The sequence below is a fragment of the Trachypithecus francoisi genome, unplaced genomic scaffold, assembly GCF_009764315.1.
Source record: "Trachypithecus francoisi isolate TF-2019V2 unplaced genomic scaffold, Tfra_2.0 Contig01461, whole genome shotgun sequence".
NCBI classification, from domain to species: Eukaryota; Metazoa; Chordata; class Mammalia; order Primates; family Cercopithecidae; genus Trachypithecus; species Trachypithecus francoisi.
Genome location: NW_022681433.1, coordinates 5817642 through 5831287, shown reverse-complemented (window position 1 = coordinate 5831287; position 13646 = coordinate 5817642). Strand labels below are relative to the sequence as shown.

The 13646-nt window shown below is 33.3% G+C and overlaps 1 protein-coding gene across 9 annotated transcripts in view; it reads right to left on the bottom strand.

The window, feature by feature from the left end:
* Nucleotides 1-13646, bottom strand: part of POSTN (periostin) — a 35533-nt gene that overhangs the window by 7937 nt on the left and 13950 nt on the right. For 4 of the 9 annotated variants that reach the window (XM_033234761.1, XM_033234746.1, XM_033234751.1 and 1 more), the window contains exons 9-16: nt 13056-13190; nt 11459-11607; nt 9671-9807; nt 8979-9109; nt 8358-8488; nt 8149-8251; nt 7980-8047; nt 6887-6932 (exon numbers count right to left, since the gene is read on the bottom strand). In XM_033234761.1, the coding sequence (XP_033090652.1) occupies nt 6887-6932; nt 7980-8047; nt 8149-8251; nt 8358-8488; nt 8979-9109; nt 9671-9807; nt 11459-11607; nt 13056-13190 (900 nt within the window). Of the gene's footprint in view, nt 1-577; nt 668-3764; nt 3846-6886; nt 6933-7979; nt 8048-8148; nt 8252-8357; nt 8489-8978; nt 9110-9670; nt 9808-11458; nt 11608-13055; nt 13191-13646 lie in introns of all 9 variants that reach the window. The other 5 variants (XM_033234708.1, XM_033234726.1, XM_033234741.1 and 2 more) reach the window with 3 other exon arrangements.

Below are 13646 nucleotides of genomic sequence, written 5' to 3'. Positions count from 1 at the left end.
GCAATCATAAACATTTTTAGGACATACCCCCAAAAAATCATATCAATAGGGATCTAAAAGGTAATAGCAATGTCCTGAACCTTGGTTAAGAGAGAGGGCCATTTGACATGCTAACTCTCCATGTCATACTTGTTTTCTGGATGTGGAATGAATGCTAGAGTGAGAATCCAGGGAGTTCTATATCATTGGCATGGGAGCCCTACCATAAATCCTAGCAGTGGAGTGGCTTATTAGAGATTTAAGCAATGCTCATTTTTTCCTACTGTTTCTAATGTTTCCTTTTATACTGACATTAGTGTTACAATTTTATTCCTAAATCCTCACTTGTATATACAAAAATAATGACATTTTATTGGGCCTGGTGATTTAATTGATAAATTAATTCCAACTAGATCCATTAAAAGCTAACTGTTTTATTTCTGACCAGCTAATAACTCATAGCTGAGAAAATAATTCCCACAATTTTTACAAAATAAGAACAAAGAGAAAATATCAGATGTTCAATGTTTCTAAACCAACACTATTTCAAAATAATCACAGCGAAGGTAGTCGGCACCAGGTAACATATGGAACGCACCTCCATGGATCACTTCAGTTATTGTTTCACCTTCTTTAATCAGTCTGAATTCAGGTTCACCTTCAATTTTGACTTTTGTTATTGTGGGTCCTGGGACATTATTTTAGGAGACAAATTATCATGTTAAAACAGTCCTTTAAATTTACCGGAATAGGACATTTATTTCAACATTCGGTGTTACTCAACTCAAATGTCAAAGTGGGTTTCAGGCTCTATGAAATCAGTTTTAAATATTTCCCATTGTCTTCAACATAGACAACAGTTATGAGAACAAAAAGTTTAGTCTGTTGGTGTGCTACTAAAATTACTTTCATCTGCTTTAGCTTTTAAACAGATGGATAAATCCATCTGTTTATTGGTAGTTATAAAGTATGATTATGCAAAATATTATATGTGGCTACACTTTGCAAATTATGCAGTATGTACACATTTGTGTTTCTCTGATAAGTGGTGTAGATCCCACTTTATCATACTGATACTGTCTATTTTTCCTTATTAAAATTTGTCATTTAAGTTTTAAAATCACTCAGTACCTTATATTTTTGATTTAGTTGGGTATAGGAGTGAACATAAGAAAATACCAAATGGATACCTACCTTTAAGATGCTGAATGTCAGGTTTTATGAGGAAAAGAATTTGAGTACTTACCTTCTATATGGGAATGATACAAAATTAACCAATTACTAGTTAAACAGTCCTTCAAATGCAAAAGTTAAACTAGTGTTGCATTTGACTTGCAAAATGATTTTGCTACCACAGAAAATCATTTTGAAGGTTAGAAAGCTGCTTACTACATTAGTTAATTAAGACTTTCACAGAGGAGTAAGAAAAATAAGTTCAGTACATTTATCTCATACTGTAATAACCTTCAATAGTGGAATGAAACTGTTGTTTGCTTATCTTTGAGAGCATTTTTTTTTGCTTGTTCGGAAATTGTCAATGTACATGACTACCAAAACTAAACCAGTCTAGAACAATCTAAAATAAAATAAAAGTTTTTTGAAACCATAAGTATTTCATGCCATAATATTTGATATATAAGGCCAAGGGATATTGAGCACAAAACATAAAGCCAGGTTTTTAAGGTGTGGTAACTTCAAAAGAAAGGATGCCTAAGGAATTTAAGAACCAAAAATGAGTTAATAAAATATCTAAATATTTCTTTAGAAAAGCCAAACTGAAATGTTGGAGACATCCTTTATAGTTAAGCTCTATGAAAGAAGAGATTTTCTCAGAATTGTTTTCCTATTCACTCCCAACACCTTGGAAAGTACCCAGCACAATAGCTGCTCACTACTAAGTATTTGTTGAATTGAATTTTAGCTGATTTATTCTTAATTCCAAAATGCTGTTATACATCTTTTATAAGAGGCACTTTAAAATTGTGTCCTGGAGTTTATTTCGTAAGAATTTAAAAGTCATCAATAAATCTATAATTGTTCAAACAGGAGGAAGGAAATGCCAATAGCAATCTTGGAAGCTGGACCATTGTAAATTACTACTAAGATAAATATTTGTTTCCTTCATTATGCTACACAGGAGTGTAATTTCTGAACTCAAGTTATTAATGAGTAGGTGACACAACTCCATTTTTCATCCATGTTCCCTTTATTAAGAAGCCATGTAGAGATGACAGTCCAGTGTGATCTTAACTGAATAAAGATTAGTAGGATAGAATCCTACTGAAAAAGATTGAGGAGATAAATGAGCTGAATAAAGAAGCTTCAAAGGAGAAGAATCTTTGAAAATAAGAACAATGGTATATGTAAATAATTTCAGGTAAAGAAGCTGTGCACAATTATAGTGCAAAATTTTAGGGAATCTGATTTTTAAAAACAGGACAAGATTTGATTTTAAAATCAATTGCCTTATCAAAGATCATTGTGTCATGTTTCATTACAATGATCAAGGAACATTTTTTCAACAAAAGTTTCTGATTTCTTTTGAAAATACCAGATTCTCTTCACCACTATAGAAAGTCAATTATATAATTATAATTATACTATTTTAAAACCAAGGATAGATTTCAAGGAATAACTCAATTTTAAGTCTCAAGAATGAATACTAACATAGATAACTAGTTAGGAAATAAGTTTTTACCTATGTGTTTTCAATGTATAAATTTAAATTAATGGCTTACTTTACAAATACAGATAAAAGTATTCAATAGGTTACCTTCTCAAACCACCAAAAGAAATAGCAAAAACAAACATAATTACAATTATAGTTTTCTGAAGATTCAATCAAAGATATAATCTGTTCTCCTTTTGGAAGACTGTTTCTAGCTTTCTTATAGCACAAAGAAGATAACTAGTTCTTTTCTCTGGGTAAGTTGCTACATTAAGATGTTTATACATGGAAATTAAAATTAAGTTGTGATCCTTGGACATAATTAAAATACATGAAAGTAACATCAAAGGTGTTGAAGTTGGCTAACATACGTAGTAGGAGTAGAGAGAAAAGTAACTGCTTATTTAATGTTCTAGTCTGAAACATCAGGAGAGAATGTGTGTGTGTGTATGTATTTATATATCTCATATAATGTATACATCTGTATGTAAGAATATGTTCAGGACTGGAATTAAGTGTTTTAAAAATCCACTGCATAAATACTCATTTTGTTTTATAGTTCTGATGGTCTGATTGAAAAATATCTCGTGTGGTTATAATTTTAAAACCTTTCATTAAACACAGCTTCTATGCTATCTTAGGTTACAGAATGAAAAATGCCTGTGCCTTCTTTTTTTTTTTTTTTTTTTTTTTTTTTTTTTTTTTTTTGAAGAGCTTCTTGTATTGTTATAAAAAAGAACATGGGGGAGATTGGAAACAAAGCAACATAAAGAGTATAAAGCCTAAAGGAGTCCGACTAAAGTAAAAAAAAAAAAAAAAAAAAAAATGATGTATTTGTTTACTGAGTATCTGTGTACTAAGTTAATGCAATGCCAATTAGATTCAAATTAAATCAAGTACAAGCAAATGTACTGAAAGTATTAGGAATGCATCATCTACTTTGCTAAATAATTTGCACTCTGCATTCTGCAATTACATGAGCATGCCATTGGTACAATATTGGTTATATAACATTTAACATGTTAGTTTTTAAAAGAATGTAGATACATTCATAGAAATCAGTATTTTTATGGATGTTTTTACAATAAAAGGAACCATGTACAACATTGATTTTTACCTTCAGTTTTGATAATAGGCTGAAGACTGCCTTCAATCACTTTAATTTTTGGTTCCACAACTTTGGTTATAATTTTAGTTGCTGAAAGTATAGAAAGTGGAACATGACATTTATATAAAAACCTGAAGAAAGGTTTTTTGTTTTTCCTTTTTTATCTCTGTAGGGTACTAAGGTACAGTATGTGGTAATATGTTCAGGCAGTCAGATACAGGAAATATTCATGGTACATAATATAGTATCTTCTGATGTCCGGGTGTTGAACTCTGAAGTCTAGTTACTTGAATTTGATCCAGTGAAATATATACTCACAAAGTGAGGAATTATATCTAGAAATCTGTAATTTTTAATTGTACCACTAAAGCGCTTTACCTTCTTTTGTACTTCTTGAAAATACTGGCTGCATTGCAACAGAAGACAAATATGATTAATGTCATGCAATTCATAATATCTTAAATTGCATTGCTGGATTCTTTCTCAATTAAAAAAAATGAAAGAAAAAGCCTTTTAAAATGTTTTTCATGCATCTGATAACAGTGACATAGAAAGAGAAAAATGAAACGCAGTTCAGAATACTTAAAAGTAAGACTACATTTCAGCCAGCCAGACATGAGCTCTTTTCAACAAACGTGATATGATCAGTATTATGTCTTTAATTTTCAGCTTTGTTATCACTATTCTTTTTTTTTTTTTAATTTAAAGGTATATATTTTAAATGTGTGTCATCTACCTAAGGAAGATAATAGTCTTTGAACTAGGAACTATGTTTGCTGTTAGGGCGATGGGTTCACTAGAAGCCCAAACCCCAGCATTACTCTATGTAGCTATCTAACAAACCTACATGTGTACCCCTTGGATCTATAATAAAAGTAAATTAAATTAAACACCATTCAACTATTTGGTTGACTTTGGTTATACTGATTAACTGGAAATGTGCCTCTGAAGCCACAAAGCCAGAGCTACTGGCTTTTTGTCATTTCTAATGAAAAGCCTTGAAAAGATGGTTCTATTAGATAACGGGCCACACTGAAGCTAACTATGAACCCAGATCACATCAAAACAGCAGAGGTGAGATGGTAGCACAGCTTCGGTTTCTGCAGTTCTCACCTCATGCTGTAAGATGTTTAGCTGTGTCAACTGTTTGAATTAATGAGGGTTCTTAACCTTCATAGAGACTGTGTTTCAGCCTTATTAAATTTTGTATTTTAAGATCTCAAATTGTGAAGCTCTAAAATATAACAAATCTGCGTGTTCAAGTATTGGTTCCAGAGGTGGTCTTGCCACAGAAGAAAGTTTCCATGAAGGTCGAATACACAGGGGTCTCTATTGCTACTATCAGAATGGATTAATTACTTTAGCTTACATTTTTTACATCATGTTAAGGAATTTGACGTTTTGAATGTTCAGTTGGTTGGTAGTTTTCATTTCAATCTTCATTTTCTGCAGACTTAAATAGTTTTGACAGGTGAAGTTCTGAGGGTTAAATATTGATTTTTAGCCCTCTCCAGGTCAAATGTTTCATATTTGATAACTTATACCAACACAGCTTCCTTCCCCTCAACTATACACTTTAAAATGGATATTATTTTGGGGATGAGGATAATATGCAGCAAAAAATTAAAGGCATTTTAGAAACAAGTCAACAATGAAATATAAAAATAGAAAATTTGGTTTAATTTATCTTCTATTTAAAATACTTCTTAATAACAGCATATCATCTAAGGACAAGTAAAAGAAACATCTTACATTGGAATGTAAATGTTAGAGCTGTTTCAAGGCCTCTGGGTAGGTAGGGAAGGACCATTGAACTTGTATATCTTAATAAAATGTGGCTTATTCTCTGAGTGAGGATACAATTTAGTAGGAGAAAATAATTATGTTTTTGCTCATTGTAATCAAGATACTGCATTCACATATATAGAAAGGAGTGAAACTAACATGGGTAAAGAAGGAAAGCTAAAGAAATAGTGGAAATCTGTGTGTGTGTATATGTGTGTGTGTGTGTATATATATATATGTATACCTTTGAAGAAAGATGACATAACATGTCTGATGAATAGAGCCCATAAGGATTGCTTAATTTTCAGAAAACATATTTTTTTACAAGATTGTATTCCCATGATGAATCATAATTATTCGAATTAAATCTTTAATACAGTGCTGAGCTGGCCTGATCCTGGAATTCACGTTATTATTACATAATTGAATCAACAAGAGCAGCAGACATTTTGTTTTGCTCCTTACATTGGCTTTACTCCTTTTCCATATCTAGTATAAACCTTAAGCGAAATTTTCTTAATTAAATGACTGGATGCTCATGGTATCAAATGGAATGATTTTCTAGCCAGAATAAATGTGGGGACTGAAGTAATGTTTTAGCTACTGATACATATTGAGTGTTTAATTACAGAGCCAAAACAAAATGAAAAGGATTTCTGCTTGAAAGCTACAGTGAAAGAAAGAGATAAAAGATAAAGAAAAAGCCATGATGGAAAATACATCCTACTAGATACACTTATGAGAATGGAAGTACCTTTTACCATTGTTAAGTAGTAGAGGTTTAATTTTGACAATCTGGTAGTGTCAGAGATCAAAAAACCCTGGAATTTGGAAACTTTAGATTTGTCACATGGCAGTTTTTTTGTTCTTTGTCCAGTTTTGGATGGGAGAGTTTTTGAACTGGCACTTCAGAAACATTGGTATTCTTTAACACGTGGTTCTCAGCCTCTCCTTAGATAGCTTGGGGCTTGAGTGTGGCATAAAACAAGTCTTTGTTAAGGTCATTTCTGCGTCCACACATCTGAATTTTCAGATATGTCTAGAGGGTCTTTTCGCCATCTCTTCCTTTTATATGTTTTTTTTTTTTCCTGGCTCTTTGTCACGTTAATATTATATTTTGCCATCTTTCTCATGTCATATCATTCCTGTTTTTCCAATGAGTAGGGAGGAAGTTCACTGGAGTTGAAGGTTATCTGAGACCACAAGCCTTTTTTTCAAGTGAAATGAGATTGGCTGTAGTTTGGAATTCTAAATACCAGATTATCAATAATCTCTGTAAATACAAAGAAATATTTTCTTTTTTCATACCTTGCAACCCATGTGGCCAATATTTATTATATACTTACTATAGACAGTCACGGGGATTTCTTTGAAGGTGCTACCACGAACAAACTGAAAATAAATGTTTATGTTTATTAGCATGAACTGCGATAGTTGTGTTAAAAAAAACCATGGCACCATTTTAATTCTTACTAAAGTAAAAATAGTGAAGCTGTTATTACATTTAATAGAAGTGAAGTCCTCATATAAATCATCCAATTCAATGCTATCAGGTCAGATGGCATAAAAATCACTGGATTCATTACTCAGAGATTTAAAAATTTATAGAATAATTTATCCAAAGTTAAATGTTTATTAAACACTACTTTATGTTTTCTGCCACTTTTACCCTACATTGACAAAGAAAAATATTCCATTGCCTTTAATCTGTGATTAGTGACAATTTTTTATAAGTGAATGTTTCTTTCCTTTATATTCTGCAGTGAAAACATTGAATGATACAAATATTTTAGTTATTTATGTATCATCTTATTCTAAATTGGACTGTAAACTTTTTGAATAAAGACCATGTCCAATTTAAATACATATTTTTCTTTTTTTTCTTTTCTTTTTTTTTTTTTTTTTTTTGACACAGTCTTGCTCAGTCACCCGGGCTGGAGTGAAGTGGCACGATCTCGGCTCACTGCAAGCTCTGCCTCCCGGGTTCAAGCCATTCTCCTGCCTCAGCCTCCCCAGTAGCTGGACTATAGGCGTCCGCCACCACACCCGGCTAATTTTTCGTATTTTTAGTAGTAGAGAAGGGGTTTCACCGTGTTAGCCAGGATGGTCTCAATCTCCTGACCTCGTGATCCGCCCGTCTCAGCCTCCCAAAGTGCTGGGATTATAGGCGTGAGCCACCGCGCCCGGCCCTAAATACATACTTTTCATAACACTTTATACAATACTTGATCCTGAGTAGCTTTTGATAGATATTTGTTGAACAAAACCACGAAGAAATGATGTCATTTCTTTACAAGTGGTCCAGTTGTTACATAAACAACAAAGAGCAATCTAAGACCAGTATATATTTACTTATTAATGCATACATTTCTAGCCTGTTATGTTAAACCTATAATATGTGTTCTACACATTAGAAATAAATCAAGTAACTTTTAGTACCTTAATTTGGATGTATTTGATTAATTTATTAAGTATTTCCAGCAGTTGATCATTTCCAACAGGTGCATCTATGAAGAGGAATATTAAATAAATATTGGTAAAAAAGCATAAAATAAAAATCTAGGTTCATATTAAGACTAGTCCATCAATGAGTTCAATAATTACAAACCTGCTGGATAGAGGAGTTTATCTACAACATGAATTACACCATTTGTTGTCATGATGTCAGATTCTTTTGATTTCAGTTCATTCACCAGAAGTGTGTTATTTACCTGTCAAAATAGGAGGCAATTCAACGAGGAAATTTAATTAAGGATGAATATTTAGATAACTTAATGATGGATGAACACTATCATAAATTCATTCTAGACAACTTACTTCTTTCAGAAAGATTTTGCTTCCTTGTGTGGTCTTTAAAATGTTAGTAACGCCAGGTTCAAATCCTTTTCCAATGAAAACTCCTGGTGTCAGGTGATAAAGAATGATGTTTTGAAGAGCATTTTTGTCCCCTAGGGGAAAATATATGTATATTTTTATTGACTAATATGTCTTTTTGATAGACAAGACTAGGAAACAAAACATTTATTTGTCTTTATCTTTTTCCATATTGTACTTTCTCATAATGTCATTATTTTCTCAAGTAGATATCAACGCTATGTCAAAACAGTTACTTCAATTAGCCTAATCAAAAACCCAACTTACTGGGAGAAAAACATCTAATTATTTTGTAAATTATAACTTTTCTTCTTTGTCCCCTAATTACATGGTCTTTAATAGAAACCACGTAAGTAAACATCTAGCCCAACAGTAAGCAGTTTAAAAACATGATTGAGTGACCCTCCACACATCCTAAGTGGAGGAAATAAAAAGAAACTAAAGCTAGCCATGAAATACCAGAGAGGGGGCGTTTTTAAGGCAGACATCTGGACAGGAAAAGCTTGAGAAGTAAGTGAGATCTTGAAATGAAAGGGAAAATATCTGGAATTCACTTCTACTTACGTATCAGAATTTCTTTTTCTTCACTAGTCATTCCCTTAAAAGCATCATTGGTTGGCACAAATAACGTCCAGTCTCCGGGTTGTGTCAGGAGCTCTTTCAAGTCTGCAGCTTCGAGTAGGCTGAGGAAGGTGCTAAGTGGGAAGAATGTATATGTATTTTGTCAGATTTCGATTTAGGCAAGTTCACCTACAGTGCATGTAATAGAATAGAATCCATGTATTGTGGAAAGCATGAGAGAACGGCTCATACGTTTTCACATGTTTCAAATACAATTCACCTGTTAAAAGTTTTATCATGAAAAATGATTGAAATATACAATATAATTTTTAAATTTTTCATCTGATTTCATCCTATAAAATTGACAAGTTCACACATAACAAAAAGCATTTTTGCCATTTAATACTTCACAAAATACTTTGCTATATATACCATCAATTTCTAAAAACTATAAGAAAAATATCAAGGAGTAGTTTAGTCTGTTAGATTTGTTTTCACACACGAAATCATGTTACGATGTACCAGAAAGTATCAGTGGAAACATATATCAATTTTGGAAACACTTGTATGAACATTTTATTCTAAATTCCATTTTCAACCCTATAGGAGACTTTGAATGCCTTTTGGGATACTGCCTATGAAAAAAATATGCCAATAGCTCTCATTCTTTGTGGAGGTGCCACTAATAGGCTTACCTAAAGCGCTTATCTTGTTTTAACTTTTCATGGAGGGATTTCTCTGCTGGCTGGATGATCTCGCGGAATATGTGAATAGCACCATTTCTCCCTTGCTTACTCCCTCTCTCCATGCATGAATTTTCAATGCAGACAGCCTAGGAAAGGAAAGAAAAGTACGGGGTGTCTTTTTCCTTGCTTGAAATTTCCCATATAGATGTAACTACATAATTCAATTTCCAGATCGGCCCTTCTGAGAGGTTGCTTAGTGTCTGAGGCCACAGGAACAGCTTCTTTCCTCTGTTTTCAATGGCTCACACAAACTCACAAGACACTTCTTACCTAGACAGGTTTTTTTTTTTATTAAAAGTCAAGCTTACCCTATGGATCAGGCAGGTAATTTTGTCAACAAATCACAAAAGTTCCGTGGAATCCCACTTCTACAATTTTTATAATTTCTATCCAGTTTTGAACTATTTCTCCAGACCCTCTTTTGGTCAATACTATCTGTAAGGCTTCCTCACTTTAGTGCTTTTATTGATCTTCATAAATATTTATTTTCTTGATTATAAGACTCTATTCATCATTGTAAGTGAAATCTTTGACATATTTATAGCTTTTTGAACAAATGTGATATATATATACACACATATATTTGTATATATAAAATTTAAAGTGCAGCACGTTTAATGCATACTTAAAAATGTTTGGAATTGTGTAGCTGTAGGGAGCTGCTGACGTGTGCCAGATTCAGTTCTAGGTAGTGTCTGACTTCCTGTGAAGTCTTTTAGCTATAGCTGTACGTGTTATCTGGACAAGTACTGCACTGTAATTTTGATAAGCAATATTTCTATAAATTTTCCTGCAGCAAAAAGTACGTTAGGGCTGGGTGCAGTGACTCATGCCTAGAATCCCAGCACATTGGGAGGCCAAAGTAGGAGGTTCACTGGAGGCTGAAAGTTTGAGACCAGGCTGCGAAATGTAGAGAGAGACCCTATCTCAAGAAAAATTAAATCAAAAAATCAGTCAGGGTGGTGTTGTGCACCTATAGTCCTAGCGACTCAGAAGACTGAGGTGGGCGGATCCCCTGGAGCCAAAGAGTTTAAGGTTACAGTGAGCTATGATTGTGCCACTGCACTTTTAAGAGACAGTGAAACTCTCTTAATAAAAAAAAAAAAAAAGTACATTAAGACCCTTTTATAGAGTCCAGAAATCTCTATGTGTCAATAAAGGTTTATCTTGAAAGCCATTCAAAAGATATTCAGATGCTGACTGGTTATTTTACAGTATGAGGCCACCTTGCATATTTGATTCATTATAATGAAATGTTTTGAAATGAAGAACATTTTAGTAGAGACAATATAGTGCTAACACACTGTATGTGTAGTCAGTGCAGAAACTAATAAACACCTTGTAAAATATTTATTATTTCTTATTGCAGACAGTCATCATAAAGAAAAATGGTGTGTAGGCAGAGAACAGAATTACCTTAAAAATTGTAAAGTACTCTGCAAATGAAAAGTTTATTTAAAAAATTTACCGTTTTCTAGAATTTAAAATAATTGATGCTCTAGAACACAAAGTTACTCATAATGAAACACATGGGAACTATCTAACTGCCTGAGTTTTTAATACATAGCACTTGTTGTGGACTTTGCCCACAGTCTTTTCACCCACGCTACCCAGTTCCCTGATGCTTCTGTGAATATTCGCTGTTAGAACCACACTCATAAAATTCTGTGAAATATTCATTGAAACCGCGTTCTTTGACCTGTCATTTGACAGACTATTTTGTTCTGATTCACTTACTGTACGATATACGAAGACTCTGAGCTGTTTTCCTCCAATGGTTTCCAGTATTTGTCCATTGTAAAGCTCATTAAGGCCAACTTTTACTTTCAATATGTGATTCTGCAAAATTAATTTAAGAAGGCGCTGATCCATGCTCAGAGTATCATCTGTAAATAAATTAAGAAAGAGCATTATTTTATTTAGAAACATTAAAGTTTCTCCTGGTAAGAGAATCATATAAACAGATAATCCCTGACATTAATAATAATATATCAATATAATAGTATATAAGAATATATAATATAATAATATGGATTTTGCACTCATATAATACATGAGTCAACTAAATGCTAAAAGCTGACAATTCACCAAGTAGAAACTCTGTGACCTACTGTATCAAATGACAATAATACAGTTCCAACCAGTTCAAGCAATGAGCTTCAACTCTGTAAGGGCTACATAGTTTTATAGTGGTCACTGGCAAATGCTAAACCTTAATGGTGGCCAGGGTTTTGTATGATAATTAGATATCCATTAGTCACATGAAAGAACTATTGATGAATTCTTGGTAAATTAATATTGATTACTGGAAAGAGAATCAAAGGAAACAACCTCCTAAATATGGGTTACCATCAAAACACATGGGTAGGATTATTACAAAGAAGAAAGTCAGGATATCTAGGAATTCAATGTTGTTGATCGTTTTTTATACCATAATTTAGCATTTGGAAAAACATAAAAAATGTATTACCTATTTTTAATAAATTTTGCCAACAATTTAAATATGTCTGTGAAATCATTGTCCTGAGAAAGGTGGCAGATTGCATGAATCTGATCATGGTCTGTGAATAGCAACTACTAGGTGAAATTTTATATATACTATTTTACATCATGATATGGAAGTGTATAATGGTCTCTTCATTTTATTTATAATTTGACACCCTTACTGTCCAAATTTTGAGATGCAAAATACACCTATTTATTTCTAAATATTATGTTAGTAGCAAATAAATCAGTTTTTTTTTTTTTTTAAAGATCTATCAGTGCATCCTTATTGTGCTGGAAATATTAGATTCACAGAGAAACTGAATATGCTTTTTAAAAAAAAATTTTTTTTTTTTGAGATGGAGTCTCACTCTGTTGCCCAGGCTGGAGTGCAGTGGCGCCATCTGCCTCCTGGGTTCAAGCGATTCTCCTGCCTCAGCCTCCCAAGTAGCTGGGATTACAGGAGCACACCACCACACCTGGCTAACTTTTATACTTTTAGTAGAGATGGGTTCTCACCATGCTGACCTGGCTGGTCTCAAACTCCTGATCTCAAGTGATCCACCTGTCTTGTTCTCCCAAAGTGCTGGGATTACAGGTGTGAGCCACTGTGCCTGGCATGAATACTCCTAATTACAAACTTTCTCTGTAGGCCATTATCCATTATAATGAAATGTTTTGAAATGAAGAACATTTTAGTAGAGACAATGCAGTGCTAACACACTGTATGTGTAGCCAGTGCAGGAACTAATCAATGGCTCATGAAACATCTCTTATTTCTTATTGCAAACAATCATCACAAATTAAAGAGTGTAGGCAGAGAGCAGGAACAACAGTGTCCAGTACATACCAGAAAATGCATTATTCACAGGTGCCAGCAAAGTGTATTCTCCATCTGGCCTCAGAGCCGATGCCAAGCCTAATTGGGCCACAAGATCCGTGAAAGTGGTTTGCTGTTTTCCAGCCAGCTCAGTAACTTGTTTGGCTGAAAAAAAAATAAACCATCACCATCCCAACAATGTCATCATTGCTATTATCTCCATCATGAAACTAGTAAGTCAATTCCTGACTGTTTTCTAATATTGTAAGCTATTTACTGCAATGTCAATGTGATAAGACATCCTCCCGCTCCCTAATAAAAGAGTTCCACTTCCATTTTTTGGCGGGGGTTGATAATCACAATGAATTTCTGAAGGAAAATATTTTTCTGTCTTCCTACGACATGTTTCTTTAATTCTGTATTGTTTATCTGTCATCTCTCTCTACACTGTGAGTTCCATAGCTTTTTCATTGATCCAAAGCTGACCACTTGGTTAGATCTTTCCTTCTGTTTCCAAGAAAAACTCTGGCACTGTGAAAATCGTTATAAATATTAGATGTCAGAAACCCTAGAACGCCAAAGATTCATGCATGGAGTGCCCGTCACTACACTGCCTATCTA